The sequence below is a fragment of the Callorhinus ursinus genome, unplaced genomic scaffold (genome assembly GCF_003265705.2).
Source record: "Callorhinus ursinus isolate GAN/ISIS: 27379988/994484 unplaced genomic scaffold, GSC_fseal_2.0 scaffold5, whole genome shotgun sequence".
Classification (NCBI taxonomy): domain Eukaryota; kingdom Metazoa; phylum Chordata; class Mammalia; order Carnivora; family Otariidae; genus Callorhinus; species Callorhinus ursinus.
Window position 1 is genome coordinate 82,306,596 of NW_027397067.1, and position 24,534 is coordinate 82,331,129.

At 60.7% G+C, this 24,534-nt stretch overlaps 1 protein-coding gene across 2 annotated transcripts in view; it reads right to left on the bottom strand.

Moving 5' to 3' along the window:
• The window catches only part of ZC3H3 (zinc finger CCCH-type containing 3), a 90,004-nt gene that overhangs the window by 30,047 nt on the left and 35,423 nt on the right, over window positions 1-24,534 (bottom strand). For both annotated transcript variants that reach the window (XM_025871241.2, XM_025871242.2), the window contains exon 4: window positions 22,715-22,868. In XM_025871241.2, coding sequence (XP_025727026.2) covers window positions 22,715-22,868 — 154 coding nt within the window. The remainder of the gene's footprint in view (window positions 1-22,714; window positions 22,869-24,534) is intronic.

Genomic DNA, 24,534 nt, shown 5'->3' on the forward strand with positions numbered 1-24,534 from the left:
ATAGCTCCATGCACTGAGGAGCCTCAGTCTGGGGCTGTTACCAGCTCACCCTGAAGAGCGAGCCCCAGGGACGCCCTCCTGGCTCCCAGGCTAGGCACTAGGGCCAGACGTACCCAACGCCCTCCTTCAGAGAAGGCCCTTTCAGGATTTACTTTTTTGGCTAAGAGGCGCATCTCAGGTGACACCTCTTTCCCCGCACCTTGTTGATTATTCCCACGGTAATTTTTATGGATGAACAGGACTAACAGATCTGTCCTCTTCTCCAACCAAAAACCATACCCCTGGGTTTTAAGGCAATTACAGGACGATGGTCGGCGACCAGGGAGGGGATGGGGGCAGTTCGGAGGCCTAGCAGCTCTTCCCATGCTTGGCCCAGTGTTTGCAGCCCATGCACATGCACCTGCCCGAGGGACCCCACGTGCCCGAGGGTGTGGGGCTGTGGTCCCCGGTGGTGCCGCGGGGCTATCTGGAGGAAGTGGATGTACCCACAGAACTTAGGCAGGGCTGGCCAGGGCTGCAGCGGCACAGACCTCCTCTGCCTTTCCCTCACCCCTGATGGGCCCGCTCGCTGACTCGGGACCTGTGGCCAGGCGGGCGCCGGTGGGCAAGGGGCTGCCTTGTAGCTTTTCGTTGCCGTGGGTGTCACAGCACTCCGGTAAACTGTACCCTAATGGAGAGGACAGGCTTTGGAAACCAACTGTATTGAGAAGAGGGGATAAAATTAATGAGATAATAGCCAGGCCAAGGACCCGGAGAACGCTCCTGCCCTCGCGGCAAGGGCCCTGTAATTCCTTTTCTACAACAGGAGCCTCAGATCTAAAGGCTTCTCCCATCCGTCCGGCAGGCCCACGCCGCCAGGAAATTTCATTAACGCTGGAAAATAGGAAAGGTATTAAGCGTGGATAATGAAGGCCAGGGAGGGAGCCGTGCCTTAAGATAGTGCTCTTTCTCGCCTTTGTAATGGGAGGCATGAACTTTCCCTTCAAATCCATTTCTAATCCATTTGAAATACTACAGCAAATTATCTTTCCTTCAGCCCGAAAGCGGCCAGCCAATTTACTCCGAATAGAAGTGACAATGCCCCAGGATTTATCACCATAACCTTGACTACACCAGGGTGAGGGCTGGGCCCCCCACCCCCCCGGGGGGCACAAAGAACGGGTGGGGGGAGATAACATTTTCAATGAATAGCAGTGGTAATGGGGAGACAGACACACACACCACAAAAGTAGGTTTAAAAAGAAAAGCTGTCCACGTGTCTGGAGCCTGGGGTTGGGGGGGGGGGGCAGCTGGAAGTCCCAGTCCGAGGCTGGTGAGGCCAGCAAGGTGCCCTGCTGTGCCCAGATGCCCAGGAGGAGGGGACATCAGGGTCTGGGCAAGACCGAGGGAGGCTTTCCCTGGGAAGCCAGGGATGAGTGTGGTGTGTGCCCTGCTCGGCCTGCAGGGTCTGCTCACCCAGTCTGCCGGGGCTCTCCCGCCCTCCAAGGGCTTGGAGGGCCAACCTTGCACACCCACACTCCTTCCCCCATGAGCGTCCCATGGCCACTGCCCACGGCAGGTCCACATAGCCCCCAACACTGTACACAGGGTGCCCCCGCCCACTGGGTCTGCTTCTTAGGCTTCAGGGTGAGACGGGCCCACCCCAGGCGCCGTCGGCTACACAGCCTGGCAGCCAGGGGCATGGGTGTGCATGTGAGACACGGACAGGCAGATCAGCTCCCCAACACAGGTGTACACGTGAGCACAAGCACCCAGCCCACCCTGGTCACACGAGCTGACAAACACCAGCCCCTCCTGAGGCCCCGCAGTGGATGCTGCGCTCTGCACCCCAGACCCGGGGGTGAGGACAGGCAGCCTGCCTCGGCCACGTCCAGTGAAGGCCCAGGGAGTGGCTCACTCCTGACCGAGAGCAGACTCAGGCGTGAGCGGACGAGGGGCAAGGGAGGTGGCCCCAACCTCTGAGAGGCCCTGGATAGGGCAAGTCCCAAACTGGGAGCTGTGCTCAGATGCCCAGGCCTCCTCACCAGGTCCAACGGCACCTTTAAACACCACCTCAGGCCACCCTGCTCAGCCACACTGGAGCTGAGCGGACCCCAGCCCCCACTCAGACTCACTCGGTCCTCAGGTTTCCTGAGGAAACAGCACAGTGTACATGGGCCTAAGGCGGCCCATCCCAGGCCACGGGGACCCAGAGAGGATGGGACAGGCCTGACTCCCGGGGACAGGGCCAGGCCAAGGGGCCACACGAATATGCTGGGCACAGATCTGTGTGCAGGACTAGAGGACCTGAGCCCGGACAAGAAGTCACTGGCAGGAGCTTGCCAGGCACACAGAGGCGTTTTTGCTGGTGGGTCCTTCCCAGTCCCCTCAGGGAGGGCTCCTTGACCCCAGATGTCCCACAGTCTGCTCCCCACCTTTCACACAGACCCCTCCCCTCCCTGGGACCCTCAGCCAGCCAGTGACTGCAGTCACTAAGGGAACCTACCTCACCTAAGCTGGCCCCCCACCTCGCTCCCAGATGCAGGCTGGGGGGGTCCCCACCCTGATTCCCAGCTCCCTCGGGGTTCCCTGCACTCCCAGCCCACCAGCTAGTTTGAAAACAGTGTGTCTGATCAAGTTCTGTCCCCACTCCCCGCCGTGGGGAGTCTGTCAGGAGACCCTGCAGGCTGGGCTGTCAGGCCCTCATGGGCCACTGTCCCCACACGCCCCCCACCAGTCAGGACTCCAGCCACACCGGACAGTTCTGCTTCCCGGAAAGCCCTGTGGAGTGTGTGAGTGTGGTGTGTGCCCTGCTCGGCCTTGCGTGGGCCTCTGCACGTGCACACCCTACGCCTGTTATTGGGGTCACCTCGGAGACCAAGCTCAGACGTCAGGTCCTCAGGAAGCCTTTCCCGACCCCCCGACAGCTCGCTGTCATGGGCCCCCGGCCTGGCACCGTGTAGTAATGCACCCTGGAGCACCTGGGGCGGCTCACTGCGGTGCCCCTGACCCGGGAGCCACGTTGGTGTGGGGAGCTCCGTCAATCTGCGCTGGGAGAATGGGCAGCAGGAGGGAGGGGCTGCATGCTGCCTGGGATCCCACACGCTGTGGTCCTCTCGGGGTTTAGGTCAGGTGAGAGATGCAGAGGGGACACACAGGACGGGCAGGGAGACCAGGCAGCAGGGGCTCCCTGGGAACAAAGGGGCCTGAACGCAGAGCCGGCGCTGCTGGAGGAAGCACCCAGAAGCCCGGAGCCTTGGGAAGACCCTCAGGCATGAGCATGGTGGGTGGGTGGACTGAGTCCGGGAGGCCACTGTCCAGGGCTGGGCACGCGGAGGTGGGGGAGGCGGATGGCCGACGTCGCGGGTGGCTAGCAGCGGGGCTCAGCCAGGCTCCTGGCCAGAGCTCAACCTCTGACCCCCGCTGGCTGGGGCAGGGTCAGTGAGAGGCCAAGGAGCCAGCAGCCTCTTGGCCAGGCCGTCCAGCCCATGACGACCGTGCAGGAGGTGGGCAGGCTGGCTGCGGAGCAGAGAAAACAAGCGGGGAAGCATTTTTCAGGAAATGGAGCACGGTTCTGCGAAGCTCCGAGAGGCGAGCAGGGAGTGCGCCGTCAGCAGAAGCCGAGTGCCCGGGGGAGGCGGCTCTGCACAGCGAATCCCAAGTAGGTCAGGCTCAGCCGCCACCGTGACAGGCTGCAAAGTGCTTAAGTGGGCTTTCCACGGAAACGCTGACGGGCGCCACCTCAGCGCAGCTCAGCCGGGAGGGTGTGAGTGCGCCCCCACCTGAGCGCAAGGGGCCCGGCCCGGCCCCCGCAGCCTGTGCCCGCTCTGCCCCCAGAGCAAGGACCCAGCTTGGAGCCGGTGCAGGGGTGGGGAGCTGGCGATGCTGGGCGGTCTGTGGGGAGAGCTCTGGGGGGAGGGCCCCACGCAGGACCAGCAGGGAGGGAGATGAGGGGATGGGATGCGGCCAAAGTGCAGGCCTAAGGCAAGGGTCTCAGAAACGGCTCAGCGGCGAGGGACCTAGCTGACGGCACAGGCCTCACGATGATTGTGGCTACCCGCCCTCCTCAGACCCTCCCGAATGCAGCCCACAGCCAGCTCCAGGGGCCGCCAAGCCCCCAGTGAGTCAGGGCTGGGGCTTCAAGCCCAGCTGGGGCCGTACACCTGGCAGCTGGCCCTGGGTGCTGACCTCCCCGTACGTACTCAGGCCACCCCGGTGCAGGGGCAGGCCCATGGCTCGGCCTTCCGGGGCCCATCTCGCAGCAGATGGGGGGCTACTGGCCTGGGTGGGAGCCTGGGCCTGGGGGGCTGTGTGACCTGGGGGTGGGCTTGGGGCAGGGACAGGATACGCCCGGAGAAGGGCTGGCCCACAGCGGAGGCTGAGTGCCTGACTGTGGCCCTGGGGGGAGGGGGGCAGGGGAGAGTCCAACTCCCATGGCTCCTGGGCCGACCTGGAGGGTCTCCTGGAGGGTCTCCTGGGGGCTTCAGCACTGAGGCTGCTGCTGCATCCTGAGGGACCCCCCATCCCGCGGCTCCCCAAGAATGAGCAGAAGTGACTCAGGGCGCCCCGACCAGCCAGCATGCTGGCAACACTAACTCTGCTGTCCCCATTACAAATGCCGCGGCTCCATTATGAGGGCCTGGGACTGTTTTATGTGCTCACATCTATTCAATTGGTATTTCGATCAATGGATGCATTACAAGCTTTCCCTTTAAGAGCCTAATAAACAACAAGATGGAAAGTAAAATTCTCCATAAAATGACACTTTTAAAAATCCATTTCAGCTGCAGCTATTGGTGTTCTCTGTGTTACCTGCAAAAACCACGTATTACCGGGCCTCAGCGGCCCCACTGTGCAGTCCCAAGTCCAGCTCGCAGGGGGCGGAGGGCGGGTGCTCAGGCTGGGCGGCCCGGGGCAGGGCCCTCCTCCATCCCTTGCACCCGGGTGTCACCCTCTGGTCTGGGCTGTCAGCCCATGACAGCTGGCGAGGGGCACGGCTGGCCCTTTCCCTGCCCCTTGCCCACCCCCCATGTCTCTCTCTCCACCTGCTCCTTCTGTCTCCCCGCTCTCCCTTCCCGTTTCTCTTGCCTGCCCGCCCCCCAACCTGCCCCCTTCACCCTGTTCACTGTACACGTCGAGTCCCGGCTGACTGTTCCTCCAGCCTTGAAATGGCCCTTGTCCCCAGAACTCCATGTGAGGGAGGAGCCAACAGAGGAACAGAACTCAGGCTGGGGCAGAACTCAGGCCGCAGGACAATCACTGTAGCTCCTGCCTGGAATTCTCTGGGAAGATGTGGGAGGGCAAGACCCCACCTGGCTCATGGCCCCTTGGTTAACAGCCCCCAAGGAAGCCTGTGTAAGCCACCTGGCCCATCTTGTCCACCACCCTCCTGAAAACAGCCCAGGACTGAGGACACCCACAGGGACATTCAAACCAGGCTGAACCTCCACTCTCCCTCCACATCCCCCCAAGCCCCGAGACCCAGGAGCTCTGCACATCTGAACCCTGGGGACACTTCCCCAGGCTCCCTCCTCAAAGCTGGACCTGCCAAGATGGCCTCCTCCACCTCCAGCCTGTGTCCCTGGCAAGAGCTGGGCTGGGCCTCCTCACCAGCCCTGCTGCCTGCACACTGTCCACACAGTGAGCCCTTTCCTGTGCCCTCCCTGCAGGAGACTCTGGTGTCTGTGGCTCTGACCTGCATCAGCAGGGATGCAGGGACCTAGGCCAGAGAGTGCCACGGCTGAGCCCTGGCAGCTGACACCTGCCACCCTCCCCTGAGGGACAGGTCTTATCAGGGCCCTGGGCATCCTGGCCTCTGGCAGCATGTGCCTCGCCCTCCCTTACAAGGCCTCCTTCTGCCTGCGCGGTGACCCATCTCAGGTCCTCCACCCTCACACTGTGCTCCAAGCTGAGGTGCCGGCCCAGGCCCGGCCCCACCATGCCACCGGCCCTCCCTCTCTGTTTTGGGGCGGAGGGCCCTAGCTGCCTGCACCCCCTCCTCTCCAGCTCCATCTGTGCAGCGCCCCTCACTTCCAGCACCGCGGCCTCCTTCTGCCTGCAAGAGCATGCCCTCCTCACCCCCAGAATCCCACAGGAGTCACCCCTGCCCCTCTGGTGACCCCCATGCACGTGTCAGGAAGGGGCCCTAGCGTCTGGACACAGCCAAGCGGAGGGTTGCAGGAGGGCAGCTCACACCACGGGCATGTGACAAAGTGAAAACATAATAAGACCCACACAGAATGCCGCGAGCCCTGGCCGTCAGGGACCCCATGAGTCAGTACCACCTAAGGAGACTCATGAAGTGAGGGGAGGGAAGAGCCAGGCACCCCCTGGAAAGGGGCTGGTGTCCTCAGTGAGCCATGCAGACAGCACACAAACATCAGGAAAAGGCCCACGAGCTCAACAGTGAAAGCTCAAGAGTCAGAACATGAACAGGTAGCTAACTGCGAGGTGAAGAGACGGCAGAGTCAACAGCCTTCCAAGACCCCAGCAAGACCCGGCCGGGACGTACTAAGGAAGCCAGCACGAGCTTCCATACCGAGGGAACCCGGCAGCCGGCCCATGCAGCACGGAGAACAGGAGGGACGTGCGACCGGCCGGCTGGGCCAGGTCCCCATGCGGCAGGCAGGGTAGAAGAGTAAGGTTCAGTTTGGCTGGTTTGGAGGCTGATCAGCTGGGGAAGGCTGGAAAACTGAGCCAGTGTTTCTAACATTTATCTGGGAGAACAAATCCTCAGGAGAGACGAAGACAATCAGCGGTAAGGACGCAGGGTCCAGAAACAGCAATATGTCTCCAGTCCCTGGACGCTGGCCGGCCGGGCCGAGTGCTCATTTCAATAAACAAGTCTCTGGGGCACCTGGTGGCTCAGTCGGTTGAGTGTCCAACTCTTGGCTTCAGCTCAGGTTGTGATCTCAGCGCCGTGAGATCGAGCCCTGCGTCAGCTCCGTGGTGGGCATGGAGTCGGCTGGAGATTCTCCCTCTCCCTCGGCCCCTCCCTGCCCTGGCTCCCCCTCTAAAAACAAGGCTTGGGTGAGGTGCCAGCCGACTCCTGCGGCACGGCTACAGAGGGAAAGACAAGGCGCTGCCGAGGTCCCGGGAGGCTGGAGCGCTCTCCTGCTCAGGGAGTGCAGACGAGGACAGCCAGCGCGGCACCCCCCACCCTCTGACGGAGCAAGTTCACAGAAACCGGGGTTCTGAGTCAGTGGGCGACATGCCCAACAAGACAAGGGAGCAGCGAAGACTAGAAATACGCCATCAACGGGTCATTGAGCAGTGACTCAACTGCGGTATGTCCACACACCTCGAGGGAAAAGAACACCCTACCACTACCCACAGTGGCACACTTGGACCCGGGGAAAAACAGGGTCTCAGCCGGCTCGGGCTGCTGGACAGTGCCACAGACGGGGCGGCTTACACAACAGAAGCCGATTTTTTTTTTTAAGGTTTTATTTATTTACTTGACAGAGAGAGAGAGAACGAGAGAGGGAACACAAGCAGGGGGAGTGGGAGAGGGAGAAGCAGGCTTCCCGCTGAGCAGGGAGCCCAACACGGGGCTCGATCCCAGGACCCGGGGATTATGACCTGAGCCGAAGGCAGATGCTCAATGACTGAGCCACCCAGGCGCCCTGAAGCTGATTTTCTTACAGAAGTCCAAGATCAAGGTGCCAGCATGCTGGCTGCAGGTAAGGCCTGTCTTTCCTGCCTTGCAGGTGCCCACCTTCTCCCTGCGTCCTCACTCAGGCCTTCTCCCATATGCTGGCAGAGAGAGCTTTGGCGTCTCTTCCTCTACTTTTAAGGACTCCAATCCTATCAGATTAGGGCCCCACCTCACTGACTTCATTTAACCTTGATTACTGCTGTAAAAGCCCCATCTCCACGTACAGCACAGCCACACGGGGGTCAAGGTTGCAGCCCATGAGTCTGTTTGGATGATTCGGTGTAACAAATGGTGAGCACATGAAGTTAGACAGCGAACAGTACCTCCTGTATGATTCCATCCGCTGAAGCTCGAGAACCTTGAGGCAGAGCCCGTCTAGACTGAGAAAGGCCAGAGGAGTGGTCATCTGTGGGATGAGGTGGAGTGCTGGGAGGGGCACGGGGGAGACCTGGAGGCAGGGCAGGAAGTGCGCAACCCCTGCCTGACCCGGGGGGCGGGTACGCAAGGTAAAAAGTCCACAGAACTGACTACCAAAGATACAAGCCATGAACGTTTTACAAAGGGAAAATCAAAGAGGAAGATCTGTGCAGAAAGCCAAGTTTGGGAATAAGCATTTGTACATGATAAAGATGACATTTTTAAATAATGGAAAAAGTCTGATAGTTAATAAATGGTCTTGAGACAACCAGATAATTATTAAACAAGATGAGGGGTGCCTGGGTGGCTCAGTCGGGAAGCCTGCTTTTCCCTCTCCCACTCCCCCTGCTTGTATTCACTCTCTCACTGTGTCTCTGTCAAATAAATAAAATCTTAAAAAAAAAAAAGATGAAATCTGAACTTTAGTCTTACACCATATTCCCAAATAAATTCCTGGTAGATTAAAGTTTTAAATGTACAACTTGAAACCGTAGCACTAGAAGAAAATACACCTGAACTCCTATAACTTGGGGTGGGGAAGGCTGTTCCAAACAAATCAATAGACTAAAAGTCTTAAGAGACGTACAGATTTAAGTACACAGAAAAGCAAAAGGATCTGCTAAAAATCCTCATAAACGAAACTGGAAGGCAAAATTCAAATTGAGAAACAACAGATCATCTCTCATAAAACAAAGCGCAACCCCCTGAATACTTACGCGTCTTGCAAACTTGTAAGAAACAGGCCGGAGGCAAAGAACAATAAACATAAAAAATGTTGAACTCGACAAAGAATATGAATAAAATTGAAATTAAAACTGGATCGCATCCTCCTGCATTAAAGTTTGGAAAAGTCTGTGGCAGTGGGCCCCCCCCCCCTCCCCGGACCGAGAAGACCGGGCCAGACCCAGGGCAGCAGAACCAGGGTAGCAGCCCCCGCAGCCAGATTTGGGGTAGACAAAACAACGATGAAGAGGCGCACTTTCAACTGCCAGGCCTGAGGGGCATGAACTGGTGATGGAGCTGTGTCTGCCTCCTCCAAGAAGCCTTCCAGTCCGCAGTCTGCTGCAGCAGGGAGGAGGCAGCGGGGGTTGGGTGGGAGCGCCCTGGCCAGCACCGGGTGGCGCGCACCTAGTCAGAGCCATGCCCGGGGTAGGCGCCCGGGGTGGGGTGAGTGGGGGCGGAGGGGCGTACGCGTGCCAGGCGCCCAACGCTTCAGACCCCCAACGGGGAACTGGGGGCACTGGCGGGTAGCTAAGCCTCCAGGCCCCGCCCCGCCCCCCCACAGGTGCGGGGGCGGGGCCGGCGGGGCGGGGGCGGGGCCGAGATTGGACCGCCTCTCCGCCCGCCCCGCCCCCAGGCAGAGGCACGCCTAGGGGACAGAGCTTGGGCCATAATTTATGCTCCCCCGCCTATGCTTTATGGCTTTCTTAATTCGGCTCCTGCTACTATTAATGTAGTTAATGCTGAGATTATATCTATTTTCTGGCGTCAGGCGGTGATTTATTCAAGCCATTTTTCCGGTGGAGGCTCCCACGCTGTTAAATCAAGTGCCTTGCCAATTAAGTGCTGACTTGGGAAGTGGACGCAATCTTAACAGACATCTAACCGCAAATTAAACCGGGGCTCCTTACTCTGGGGAGTGGGCGAGGCAACCGGGGAAACCTTGCTGACTTGAAGGAAAGTCACAGGAAAATCAAACCACTCTGCACCTGCCTGCTGGTGCTCAGATCCTGGCAGAGGACTGCGGGCCCCGAAGAGTCAGGCTCAGCAGAAGCTGGGGTTGGGGTGCCTCCTGGCCACGGTAGCTACCCAGCAGACAGGGGTCACTGGGCCTGTCCCCAACACAAGAGGGTCTCTGCAACTGCAGCTCCCACCCACCCAAGACACAGCATTTAAAACAAAAGACCTCTCAGCCATCCCCATGATTCCTGAACCATCCCCAGTCTGCACATGAAGTGGTGCAGGGGCCCTCAGGCAGCCTTGGAAGGGTACCAGACGGGAGATGGAGGAGGTGGATGGCCCCAGCACTGGATGCACTGCAGCCTGGCTCAGCAGCTTTGACCCTGGTCAGAGCCCAGAAGGGCAAGGGAAGGCCCCAGGAAGGAGGGGCTCACGGAGGGCCACACGGGCGCGAGGCGGGGTGAGTACAGAAGAAAGGTAGGCAGCAGGGAGGGAGGGGTGAGGCTCCACTGCCAGGATCATAGCAGGGCAAAGACACGTGTCCCGAAGCCCAGCATCTCTCTGGATGCCCCTGCAGGTGACACAGGGCAGGGCGGATGCTGGTGCCACAAAGTGGGGCCCAGGGCCAAGGTGGTGGCCAGGGGCCTGAGTGAGCACTTGCTTGCCAGGGCTCTTTAGCCGTGGTCCTCAGCAGCCGTGAGGCTCCCCAAACCCCCAGAGGAACGTCTCCCTCACCGGCCTTCAGAGGCCCTGGCCCAGCCCTGAGAGGGGGATCGTGTTTTGGGGTGAGAGCAGGCTGAAGGGTTGATATATGCAAAGGGTTAAATATGATATTGATTATCTGAGTGATGCTTTACTACCACCTCTAAAACCAGGACAGAAGTGGTACTTAAAATGCTGTTTGATTGTGTAAGGCACCCAGTACCGCTGGGTGACAAGGACATTTTATTTCTTCCTGTCAGAGGCAGTATTTTCAGCTTCCTCTGCTCCTCATCTCCAGGGACATCAGGGGTGACCAGTCCTCTCACAGGAGGGCCCTCGGTGCTGGCCCGGCGTGGCCAGGGGACCCAGGCACAGACTGAGGGGAATCTTCCAAGGGTTCCACGGGGAGAAACTTAACTGGACTTTCTGAGGCTTCCTTCCCGACGGCCCTGCTACTTCCAGAATGAAGCTCCCCTCCGGCAAACCAAAGGGATGCTCTCTGTCGTTCGGTCCTGAAACACCAGCCCTGGCCGGGGGGTCTCTTCCTCTGTGAACCACTGTGCTGTTACCACTGGCCCCCAGGAGGACACAGCGTGGCTCGTGGTTTTGCTGGGGCAGTGGCAGCTCTCACAGGGTCCTGTCCCCCTCAGGGTTTGCCCTCACGGGTGAGGCCTGGGCGAGGCGCCTGCCTGCCTGGCCCCTTCCCCACTGCTTCCCCCAATGGGCTGGCCTGAAAGCTGCCTGGCAGGCCTCAGCCACTCAAGCCAACTCCCAAAGGGCAAAGAAGCCATGTGTATGTCACACGGATCAAGACACAGAGCATTAGAATGGGCGAGACAGGCCGGCCCAAGAGGGGAGCAAGCTGGCCAGCATGGCCATCCAGGGGCAGATGGCCCAGGGCCCGCATGCGCACGTCGGGGACGGGAGGTGGCTGGGGAGAGGCGGGCCCATGAGGCTGACACAGCAACGGGGAGGCAGGAAGGCTGCCAGAGGAGCTGGAACCCGCCTCACGGCCACCACGACACCCGTGTGCATGGAGGCCGGAGAGCCTGGCTTCCCGGCAGAGGAGAGAACCATGTTCCTGGGACCCCTGGCATGCCCAAGGGGCCAGGATGCAGCACCCCACGCCAAGAGACAAAGAGCACCAGGCAACGGGAGCAAGAGAGGGCGACACACGTCTGTGGAGAAACAGGGACAAGGAGAGCAGCAATGGGAAGGACACAGACACATGGAGGCAGTGACCGAGCAACCAGAGGCTGGCGGGTCAGAGACACAGCCACAGACATGAGGCCGGCAGGGCCAGAGACCTTCCCAGGCCTTTCCACTTGTGGCTCTGGCCCCAGCAGCCTCCTACGCAGCAGCATGGCCTCTGGGCCACAGATACCAGGGACCAGCTCCCCATGGGCCCAGAGAGGGAGGTGACCAGCCCAACATGATGGGCAGATCCCAGCCTGAGATGGAGCAAAGGTGGGAGGGGGGCTCTGGTGTCTGCCCCCCTCCCTTCCCACGAGGGCCTCAGCATCAGGTCTGTCCTGGGGCCCCTCTCCTCCCACGCTGTTCACAGACGGAGCCCGGGTGCCACCTCTGAAACGTGGTCTCACCACAAATACTCCGGCCACAATGCCTGTGACCCTAAGCCAGACGCAAGCAGTCCCCACGGCCAGGGAGGAAGCAGTGACACAAACACCATATGGGCGGGGGTGGGGGGCCACGTCACAGGGGCCATGTGATCACTAAGGAGGGCGGGTCAGAGGCTCAGACTGACAGGGGGATGGCAGTTCAGCCCCATCCTCGCCCCCCCCATGCCAGACCCCTGCACCCCCCCATGCCAACATCCTCCAACTGAGGCCAATGCCCCCCCTCCCAGTGCCAGTGCCTGGGAGAGCCAAGGAGGAAGCAGCTGGGAGTGTGGCCGAGGTGCACCCCTGCCATGTGGCACTGCGGTGGCCCAGCCAAGGGCAGCCTCCCCTGGGGGCTCCACACCCTCACTCCTGACCCTCTCACTGTCCTACATCATTTCGTGGGGCCATCCTAGGGGTACCCACACAGGTGGGGACAGGACCCTGGACCCAGAGGGACCAGGCGGCCTGTTGCTGGGGTCCTGAGGCCCTGATGCCAGAGGGGGCTTCCATGTGCCGCCTGACACTGGGCAGGTGTTTGACCACAGCGCAGGTGACAGGAAGGCAATGGGGCCCATCTCGGCCTATGTGCCAGCCAGACCCCAGCACCCAGGGGCCCTCTCCTCACTCCTCAGGGCCCTGCATCCCAGGCCCAGCTCTGCCAGCGAGGGGCTGGGCACTAGCGTCACCCGGAAAAGGTCCGCCTCTTCCGGATGAGGTTCCAGAGGGAGATCAGGTGTCTCTGACGGTGTCCATCGGGGCCAACGGGGCTGTGGCAAGGTTGGTCTCCCTCCCTTACCTTCCATCGAGGGGGTGAGGGGTCAAGGCCCCACATGCCCACCCAAGCTCCGGCCCCTCCCCACACTCTGCCGAGGAGCTCGGGCAGGTGTTCCAGCCTCAGGAGGACGTGCTCAGCCCTGCTGCCACGAGGCTGCTGACAGCTGAAAGGCCCGCCTGCTTCAAACAGATGCAGAAATAAATAAATAAGGCGGGCGTGCTTTGAACCGACTTCCAAGTGAAGAGTTGCATCCTTGCTGTCAGGCCCCCACCAGCAGTTTCTGTAGCACCTCCCGAGCAGAAACGCACCTCAGCCCATTTATTAGAATGATGAAAGCAAAGGGACCTACGATTGCACTCCTTCCTTAATGAGCAGCCGAAGGGATCGGTAAGCATAATTTCAGAGGCCAGTAATATTTTATATAATCGCCGAGTGGTTTAAATTGAAAACCCCCAACTGAATCAATATTTACTGCATTGAAACGAAATGAATAGTAATAAGTCACTAAGCTCCCTGTCCTGTTTCATAAAATAAAAAATTATAAAAATGAGCAGAGGCACAGGGAGGCCATCACATTAACTTTTACGGCACTTGGGGAGCTGTAACCGCCTGTTCTCATAAAATAAAATTCTAAAAAACCTGCCGGAGGAGACCTGCTTCAGCATTGCATGGGGAAGTGGGCGGGGCCCAGGGTCACCCCCACGGGCTCTCCCCCAGAACCCTGCCTGGGGCCCACCAGCACGGAGACCCAGCGGAGCCTCAGCTCCAAGTCGGCAACCGCCCTCTCTGTCATCCCCAGGCCCATCTCCTGCTCTCATTTCTTGACCTAGCAATGGGACAGGGCGGGTGGTAGCCACTGGGTGTCCCCCACAGGTGGAGGAAAGGCTGTTCTCTGACCAGGCCAGGGCCGTGGGCCATGGGCCGGTGAGGGACAGATGTGAGTGAGGGTGGAGGAGCGGATCCGGCAAACGTGCCCTGTCTGAAAGCACAAAGCAGGAGCCTGTGCTGCCCTGCACAGGACCACAGAGGTCTAGGAGGGCCAGGCTTCCCCTCGGGAGCTCCAGGTCCCCCAGGGACACCACAGCCTACATGGGGGCACTTCTGGGACAGGGGCACAGTGGTGTTGACAGAGACCAGTGAGAGTCCCCTGGGGAGGGGGGTGTCTAAACGCTGCCCTCTGAACAAGGGTCTGAGACTGGCAGCCGGCAGCCGCAGGGGCTGAGCCCCCCAGACTCCTGTGCAGGAAACAAGGCCGCATCCAAGCAGGCGACACACACAAGTTCCACGCACTCCTGTGGCTTGAGAACGAAGGACAGACCAACTTAAAATGGGCCAAGGAGCCCACAGGGCCTTAAGTAAGCCCATGAATGAGTGCTCTGCACCACGGCCAGTCAGGGAGTCATAGATCAAACCATGGCGAGACGCTCCCACACGGAAAATACGAAAATTAAAAAGACCGTAACAACAAGTGCTGTCATGGGGACAGAAAGGGCACCCCCGCTCTGGGAAGAGCTGGACGCGCACCTTCCCGTGTGTCCCCGCAGCCCCCCTCCTGCGCGCACACCAGGCTGAGGACACTGGTCCCCAGAGGGCCAGGCGGGAACAGCAGCCTTCGTCCAGGGTTCTTTAAAAGTGGGACTAACTCACACGTCCACTGAGCGGAGAGCTAATAAACAAGTGCGGGGCAAACCGCAGAAGACACTTGGCAACAAAAAGTGAAGTGCTGGCGCACGAGGGCGCGGGGGGCGCGGGAGCCACAGGGCCGACGCCACGGGAGAGGCAGCGTGCTGCTCTACACGTGGGATGCTCCAGATCGAGCCCAGCAAGTCCGCGGGGCAGACAGAACAATCATCCTGGGTGAGGGCTGGCGACGGGGAGAGCGCGAGAGCACTCGGGGTGGCGGAGCGTCCTGACCTTGACAGAGGCCGAGCCACACAGGTGCGTGCATTAGTCAAAACTCAAAATTCACGCATCTCACTGGATGTAAATTTTACCTTAAAAAGCCCTGTAAACAAACGTGGAGCTCTAGTGAGTGCACATACTGAGGATGAGGGACCAGGTGTCCCTGTCAGGGAAGAGTCACAAGTACCCCCCCCCGCCCCCCGGAAAGCAGAAGGGAGCAGTGCGTGGAGCTGGAACAGTGGCATCTGCAGCCGTGCCAGGGCTCCAACCTAGAAAAAGCTGTGTGCGCAGACGCAAAGATTCGGACTCCACAGGGCCTGGAAGCAGAGATGCACAGCCCCCACGGGACTCCCCTTCCTCGCACCCCCGTCACCCCAGGGCCATGAGACCCTCACGGTGGGGGACTGAGAGCAGCTGAGAGCCACCGCATGACCACGAGCCAGGTTCTGCAGACAGGTGGCTAGCTCCGAGCTGGGGGAGGGAAAGTTCCAGGTGAGCCTGGAAGCCACGAGGGAGCCACGTAGAAAGGGCCCAGGCCACTCAAAGGGGCTTCCACAGGCCGCATGGGACAAACTGAGGGTCAAAATGAATCACAATGAGAACAGATTATAGCCTATCAGATAAAGTAAGAATCTGGAGTCCCCACTGTCAGAAATAACCAAATGAATGTACAAAGCAATGGGGGATAAGGGACAGTGGTTCCTGGCAGGACACCCTCCAGCCGATACAAAAGGAGAAAGGGTCAGAAATCTCGAAGGGTCTAGAAGGCATGGGCGAAGCCCAGTAAGGAACGCGGTCCTCTGCACAGAGTCGACAGACCTCTCCACAAACACGTGGAGTGACCAGCCTGGGTCGTCAGCCAGGGGCTCAGGCTCACACGGGCACCAGGCCGCCAGATGCCAGGTCCCCCAGGCTGCAGGGAGGGGGCCGCCTAGCGCTTCCACGGCATTCCTACTGAAATGGTGAATCTGAGTCTCCTCACATACACGGAGGCCTCTAAGCCCAGGGATGCTGCACGAAGCACCTGGCCCCCGTTCTCCAAATCGTCAGGGTCACGAAAGGGAGCAAGGCTGAGGGCCGGACTCCATGACTCTGAAAGGACACAACCCCCAAATGCCATGGGGGTGCACAGCCAGCTCTGCTGCTGGGCAGCACTCCCTAATCTGGGGACCACACTGCAGCGGCCAGTCAAGGGGCACAAAGTCTCCAATTCCCACCCAAACGGTCGTATACGGAGGGAGGGGGGAAATGATATAGCAGATGGGGCAAAGTGTAAGTGGTCCGTGAATTTAGGTGAAGAACACAATTTCTGCAACTGTTCTCTACATACAAAAGTGTATCGAAATGAAGTAACCTAAAAAAACTAAATGAAAGAAACAAAGCCGGCCGCCAGCCACAGAGCACATCTGCCTCAGGCAAGCCACAGCCCAACCATGACCCTCCGCCAGGCTGGCCAGAGAAGATGCATGCTGTGGTCAGCAAGGCTCTGGGTGGCCGGATGCCCTGCAGCGGGAGCTGAGCCAGGGTCACTCGCTGCTTGCCCAATGGGCTCTGGGTATCATTAGCCCCTGCAGCCTGAGGCCTAATCAAGCCTCTGCGCTTGAACCTGCCTTGCCTCCCGCTCAGGCTTCATGCTCTGAGTGCCATTTCCTCCACCAGGGAAGACCACCCCCCTCCCCGGGCCTGGCCACCTCCCATTCACCAGAGCCAGGCCTAGGCGAGATGCACACCTCCCAGGCCCGCCGGACGTGTCAGCACGCTGGCCTGGGGACACTTCTGCAACTGCCTACTCAGGGTCTGTCCCCTACTGGGCCACAACTTCCAGACAGGCAGTGACCTGACCTGGGGCAGCCTCCACAGACCTCAGGTTATGGCCAGAGAAGGAGCCGCTAGAGCCACTGGCCTGGGGGTCTCCCCCTCTTCTGCCAGGGACTGACCTGTACTCCAACACCAGGAACCGGGGAGAGAGAGACCGCTCAAGTACCACCCAGTTAAGAGCCAGGACCCAAGCCACCCCCTAATTCTAGCCTGGGTTGCAGGCCATCTCCCACAGCACTCAGGGCCTAGAACCCTGTCAGTGTGGTTAGGAGCCCCTTGCACCCAGAGTGTCACTGTGTGATCAGAGCTCCTGACCAGGTGGGTGGCTCTGACCTCACCCTCCTCACTGCCCTCTGAGGGGACCACGGACATGCAGGTGAGGACCAGGGGCCCCGGGGGCTGGCGTGGCGCAGGTCACCCTGCCGAGCCCAGCCCCAGGCGCCCCCCTCGGACCCTGGCAGCAGCTCCCCACCTCACATAGGCCTGGCCATCCCAATCAGTACTAGGAACCCCAGATGTGGACGGCGAAGCCCCCACCCTATCCTCCCTGGCTGGAGAGGGTCAGGGGCCTGTGGGTTCTCCAGTCACCATCGAGCAGGGGCCCACGGGATGGGCCATTCCTTGGGGTCACGCACATGTAGCCCAGGCAGCCACGCACAGGCACACACCTGCGCCTGAGTCGAGCAAGGAAAGCCCCGTGTGGGGCAGAGAGCTGTCCCCACAGCACCTGTCGGGGGCTCCTTCGGAAAAAGTGCTCTCCCTTCCACAGGCAGCCAGCTGGGCAGAACCCCAGAAGCATCCAGGCCAGGCCTTCCCTGCGTCTGACAGGAAACCAGGACAGCCCCGACGGCCCGCCGCACAGAGGAGGCCAGGCCTGTAGGGGGCATCCCACATCCAGACCCCAGCTGGCCCTCACGTGAAAGCAGCCAGACAGCTTTCTTCACTTGAAGTGGACACTTTCGTCTGTGACAGAACCAATTCAGAATCTTGCTGCATTGGCCATGGTCACTCAGCACGATCGCGGACAGTGGGAGCTGTGCCTGGCCTGGCACCCTGCTCAGGCTGCTGGGACAGAGGCTGCCCTCACGGGGCAGCTGGGGGCACGGGGTGGCTGGAGTCGGGCACGGTGAACGGCTTCCCAGGCTCCATGTCAAAGGGAAGGCTGGGGGCAGGTGGGCGCCCCAAGGAACATGCCAGCCAGGTCAAGATCAAGGTCAGCCACGACACATGCCCTGGGCCCGAAAAAAGCGGTCACAGCCTGGGAAGGGAGTTTGCCAGGCGGAAGGGCTGCAGCCCCCCGATGGATCGCCACACCCCCGCCAGCCCAGTGGCAGGGCTCCAGGCCCCAACTCTGATGCCACCCTCCCCCTGAGCAAGACATTCTGGGCCCCCGCCCCAGGCCCCTGCGAAAGGCACTCGCAGCATGGCCCACACCGACCGTAGCTGCCCCACCCACTCCTTCTTTGGGCGTCCTGAGCCCCCGTCTGACCTTCCCAGCACGGACCACCCCATGGAGGTACCTGCTTCACTTATCTGCTTGCCTCCTGCTGGGAGGGGAGCGCTGTGGGCAAAGCGGGCACCTGGCACAGGATGGTGGCACCCCTGTCTTTGAGGGAGCCCCGCTGCCTGGCACCAGGCTCTCTACTAGCCCCTCACAGGTCCTGGCCTGGGCTGAGCAGGAGGGGCCCATGTGCTCACCACCAAGCAGGGCCCTCGCCAGACACAGAGCAGGACCTGGGGTGTGGCCGTGACATGGAGGGGGCACCCCCCTCACGTGAGGGCTCACCCAAAGCTCCTCTCACTGCCACAGCCTTCAGGGCAGGGCAGGAGGCTGCAGGAGCCCCAGTTCCATTGGCCTGGTTAGGGCAGGTCTGGGGATGAGCAGGCACTCCCCAAACAGATCATCTGTTGTGCCCCACCAATTCCTCTGTTGAAACCCTAGCCCCAGTGGGATGGTGTCTGGAGGTGGGCCCTTGGCAAGGGTTCAGGGTGGGCCAGTCATGAGGATGAGGTCCGCATGATGGGACTGGTGCCCCACGGAAAGAGGCAAGACAGCGGAGCGCTGTCTCTGCTGCGTGAGGGTGCGGTGAGAAAGCAGCTCTCCGGGGTCTGCACCCTGACCTCAGACGCCCAGCCTCCAGAACGGAGAGCATACACGTCTGTTGCTCAAGTGTGCCAGGCTTCGAGAGCCATGCCCGATACCCCGGTGTCGGGGCAGATGGACGGCAGAGCGGGGCCGCGGCTGGCTCACGATGCCCTGGGGGTGGGCATGAGGGGGGCACGGGGGACCCCATGGCCACCCCCAAGGGGATGCTGCCCATCCTCAGGCTGAATTCCTCTTTAATGAGACGTTACTTCGGAAAAGCATTTCAGAGCCTGCAAAATCGTAGCCCAAACCTCGTCAAACCACCCGGAGATTACTTAAGATTTACCGCACAGACACAAAAATAAAATAAAATAAAATAAAGTAAGGCAGCCCTGCACACGGCAGGCCCTGTGACAGCACCATTTGTAGTCGGGAAGGAGCGGCCTCCAGACTCATCTGCTTAAGCACAGCGGCTCCTGTTTACTCCGCGCTTTCGTGTCAAATGAATTTGGAAAAAGAAAAAAAGTGACAGGCAGTTTAGGGATATAAGTCACATTTCAGCTTCAGTTCAGATTAATGACCCTGCTGGAACTGCCGCCGAGGGCACAGGCAAATCCACAGATCTGAGAACAAAAACATTAAATCTTTGCTCAGCGTGAGCCTCAGCCCTCTGGGGTGCTCGCAGGACCCTCTGCCGCCCCCCAAGGCACCCCACAACCCCAGGGCTGGTCCTGGGCACCAGTGGTACGAGGTCCTAGGGGCCCAGCCCGGCCTCCTGTGGGTCCTGAACTGATGAGGCCCACGGCCTCTGGGGCCATCAGCAGCTGCCCCTGCGTCCAGACAGCCCGAGGCCAGGAGCCTGCCCACCAGTGGGTGGCAGTTGGCACCACAGACGCAGCCCCCGCATGCAGTTAAGAATCCTTGCCAGGAGGGGCCTGCTTTTCCCCTGGTCCCACCCTCCGGGGACAAGGGTGGCCATGGCCCTGCTACCTCCACAGTCATTCCAATGCCAGGCCCCTTGCGGCGCAGGACCAAGCATGGCAATCCCCCAACAGCAGTGAGGGCTGTCATCCCTGGGAACAGGGAGAGCGGGGACTTGCCAAGGCCACTGGCCATTAGCCGCAGGGCGGTGCTGAGCCAGGCTCCAACCCAGCCCTGCTCCGGAGGCCAGGCTGCAGCGAGGCTGAGAGTTCTGCCCCCTGGCCTTCCTGCTTGCCCAGGGTCACTGGCGCTCCGCAGGCTCCCCCAGGAAGGCAGCGTTCCCAAGCACACACAGCTTCCTCCCTACAGTGCGTGTCTGCAGGAGAGTGGGACCTGGGGCCACCCCATGCCAATGCTGGCACTCTTGGCCTTATTTCCCACCTGTGTTTACCAGCCCCCAACACTGCCGACTGAAGCCTCTAGGGCTGTTGGGGTCTGTCTGCTGCACCCCCCAAGGGTGTACCCCTCTGAGGCGGGTACCGATCAGGAGGCCCAAGGAGGGCTCATGGTCCCTGGGCTCAGGCCGGCTACCTGGCAAGAAGCCCTTTCTCACCATTGCGGCTCGGATCCCATGCTGGCCTAGGCCCAGCCACCAGCCCAACCTCTCCTCTGCCCAGGGAAAAGTTGAAGAACCTGCAGATGAACAGGGCCAGTCAGCCAGAGCCTCCCTAGGGCCTGCTGACCACACACAGGCAGCCCCCAGCTCTGACACAGCTGAAGGCAGCAGGTGGGTGGGCACCAGACTGGCCGCTGGCCCCAGAGACAGGCCCTTTCTGGGGCCTCGACAAGCCAAGCCCAGGCGTGCGCAGCCAACAGCAAGGCCAGGCAGCCACAGGTGGCCACTCTGCTGAGAAGGCAGTCCCCCAGGGTCCAGCTGACCTTGGGCAAAGGAAGCCCAGCCCACCCGCAGACACATTTCCCAGGACCTGAGTCACTCAGCCCTCAGCACCCACCACACCCTACCCTGTAGGCCCACCAAGCCCAGGGGCCTGGTCCCCCAAGAATCCAGGGCTCTGTGCTCAGGCTATGTCCTAGATGCCTGGGGTAAAATGGTCAGGGCACATGGAGACCCCACGGAGCAAAGCCTCCACACACGGCCTCGGCTAATGTGCAGCCATCCTGAGGGTGGGTTCAGCTGTCAGTGGCCGTACAGGGTTGGCAGCTGGACCTGGGCCCGTCCATTCTCAGTCCGTTCTCAGCCTGGCCTGTAGCATCCACAGCCCCAGGCTGGCCTCCCCTCACAGCCCACCCCATCTACCTGACCCGAGGTCAGACCTCGCATGCCTGCCCACACGGCTCTCTCAGTTCCCACCCGCTCCTCAACTCCCACACTGAGGTGAAGGCATATTCCCTGTCCTATTGCTGACTGGGTGGTTCTCCACCTAATGGGCTTGACGTTCCGGCTGGTTATAAGGTGGCTACTGCTTAAGGGGCGCAGCTAGCCATCCCCCCCCACAGGATCCCTCGCCCCACAGGGCGTGGCTCCCACGTCTGCTCGGTGACCCCCGCGGGGCCTAGCAAGCTCAGCACTGGCCCAGCTGAACCCAAACCCAGGGCCTCCTTGGCAAAAAGCTACCGCCCCCCCCCCCCCCCCCGGGCCCGCCGCAGTCACACCCCTGGGGAGAGGCGGGGCCTTGCCGGGGCTGGATGTGGGGCCGGAATGCGGGCTGCAGGAGGGGAGGCAGAAGCAAGAATCAATAAATCTGAACCTCATTCACGATGATCTGGGGCTCTTATTAAGTAAATTAATTTAAGTTAATTTAGCTCGATCATGACTCCCGATCACAGTGATTTAGTGAGGGGGAAATTGCATTAGGAAAGGCCATGCTCACTAGATAGGAGAACGGAAGAAAATTAGACCCACTTAGCACTGTGAATTAATATGGAAATAGCAGGTGTAAATTTAACCTTATCGAGAGAGTGAAAATTATCTTCATAAATTTGTAGAAATAGCCCCCAAGATACTTATAAATCTATTTAAAACAAAAATATTACAAAAAGTGCAGTAAAATTAATTTAAAATATACTTCCAGCTATTGCCTCCAGAAAAATCGGCAGCAGGGCCAAGTTTCGTGCAACCTCGTGGTAAGGGAGGAGGGCAGTGCCGGGGTGGGCTAGTCGTCCAGTGCACGTGCCGTGGGCCAGTGGGTGGCACTCCTCTCATGGCCCCAGAGCCCGGCAGCCACTGTCGGTGGGGGGAGGGGGGCTCATGCTGGGCTAGCAGAATGGCCCCTGCCCAGGACTAGAGGTGGTCCAGCCCCTTGGAGCACAGTGATCCCTTGCCCCACAGCCTCCGGTCAGAAGTTATGTGCCCTAGACTGCCCACTGCAGCCAAGCGAAGGCCCACATTCAAAGGAACTCCCACACTGCTCCCCCAGGAAGTAGGCTCCCAGAGGGGGGCGAGGGGACAGAGGGAGAGAGCCTGCCACTGCCTGGCCTCCACCTACCGCCAGAGCTGCCACCCCTTCCCCCACCTCATCAAAGGAAGGGGCCACACCCCCATGCTGGGTTTCCTGAGGCCCCAAGGCTGAGCAGGCTCACAAGAGGGGGCCCCGAACTTCAGTCCCCTAATGCTGCTGCCCCAACTAGCCCTCCCACTCTGGGCCCAGGGCACCGAGAAAGAAGAGGGAACTGCCCCCACCCTGCACGCTGTCGGCCGGAAGCAGCCTGGAGTAAGGCCGCAGCACTGGGGGTGCGGGTGGGACCAGGGTGGAGGTGGCATGGAGAGAGCCACAGCCTCCTCTCCTGCCCCAAACAATCAGTATGTCACCGCTTCCAGAGGGCTGCTCACGGCCCAGACTCTAACCAGAAGTTTCTCCGTGAAGGACGCCCAGGTGCAGCCTCAACGGTCTGGACAGTGGTGCCCCCCCCTCGGCCGTCCCCTGCCAGCTAACAGATTCCTGACAACGGTGGGGGGCACACAAGTCTGTGCACGTGGCCCACACAGGCTGGCCATATGTCTGGTGCAGAGACTGCTGAATGGAAAAAATGGGCCCGTTTCTCCGCCAACAAACTGTGGACCCGGCACTTCCGAGCGGCAAGCTCGGCCCCCAACAGGCCCTGGGCCCGTGGCAGCCTGGAGGAGGGCCTCCTACCTGGACAGGGAGAGCCGCCGTGCCCGCCAGGAGGGCAGGGACAGGGGAAACTGGGGGGCGTTGAGAGAAGATACTGGGGTCTTCTTGACGATGCGGTAGCGGGTCTTGATCACTTTGCTGGTGGGAGGGGTCCGCGGGGTGTGCAGACTGGACGCTGCGGAGAAAACCCACACAGACGTGGTCAGTGGAGGTCGCCTTCCCCAGGCCCTCCCCCTGTGGCACACACACGTCCCCATGGCTGCAGGAGAGCTGGGCCCAGGCCTGGAGTCCTGAGACGCAGGACAGCAGGCACGTGCAAGGCACCGGGGACGCGCAGTGACAGTGGCATGGCAAGCAGCAGCCAACCCTCCCTGGGCCAGCCGACGAGGGCAGTTGGAGCCCCTCAGCAGGCAGCACCGAAGCCCCCAGACTCGGGGCTGGCCCCAGTCTCCAGGGCTTCCCGTGGGCAGCGAGGAGGGGACCTCGGGCGGGTCCGGGAGGCCCGGGGTACAGAGTGCTCACCTCCCTCACTGGGCAACCCCCCCAACAAGCTCAGGCAGATTTATGTATTTAATCACCACTGTTTTCATAACATCTTGCAGGGTGATGAATGCCACAGCTTTTCTTCTTGCTGAATGTTTCATGCAATTAACAGGGATCTGTTTTGCCCGAGTTCCCTTCCACTTGATAGCCGGCAATTTCTCCACAGCTTCGAGGAATGTACCTAATTGTCCGGCTCTCATAATATACAGCTCTAACTGCCCAGATAATTAAAGCGAGTGCGGCGTGGGACGCAGGCGCTAAAGCCTCTCATGACCCACCCCACAGCCAGCAGCCTCTCCGGAAGCTCCCCTCTCGGACAGGCGCTGGGACCCAGGCTCCCTGCGGGCTCCTCCCGGCGGGCTCCTCCCGGCTCCGTCCAACCTGCCTGCACAGCACCCGGGAGCTCTGCTTGGAAGGGAGGCGGCCAGCAGGACCCCAGCAGTGGGTGGTTTCCCAGGGCCCCCACCACAGAGACACCCTCACGAGGAACTGACCCAGACACCACAGCCAGGCAGCCGGGCCATGGGTACCAGACGAGGCCACCAGGAAAACGCACGCAGTCTCGCTGCTGGAGCACCAGCACCAGGGTGGGCCCACGACCCTCTGGATGAAGTGTGCCGGGGGTCCAGGATGGCCCAGGAGAGGGAGCAGGGCAGGCATGCAGCGGCCCCAAACCCACAGATCCCCTGCTGACTCTGCCCAGTGCCGGCCACTCCACTCCTCTGACAGCACGGGCCATGACCTCTGCCTGCTCCCCTGGGCCCCAAGGATGCACCCTCCCAGCACCCACAAACCCCAACCCGGACTGGGAACCTCCCCATTACCTGCCCACAAGGAGCTGTTACGGGTCTACAGACAGCGTCTAAAAATCTTCCTCCAGAGCCCTAGACCCAAAAGACCTCTCGCCCACAGCCAGGCCCCTGAATCAGCACCTTGGCCCACGGACCCCCTCTCCAGGCTTGTCCAGCCCGCCAGAACCCACTGTACCCCGGGGGACACCTGGCCGGGAGCAAACAGGACGAGCCTACCCTGTAGGTGCCACCACACCTGCACAGCAAGTAAGTGGCTGGTAATTGGCACCGTGCCTCCTGGTCCAGATGTCAGAAGAGCCCCTCCTTCAGGTGTCCCCCCACCCTCTGCCAGGGCTCCCATCCACCCACATGGCAAGGCCAGGACACAGCGTGGTTCAGAGCCCTCCCAAGTGCCCCCAGACCAGAGGGTCTACCCCTGCTGCCAGACCAAGGAGGATGTGGAGGCCCCTTGCACCTGTAAGGGGGTGGACATGGGGCTTCAAGGCC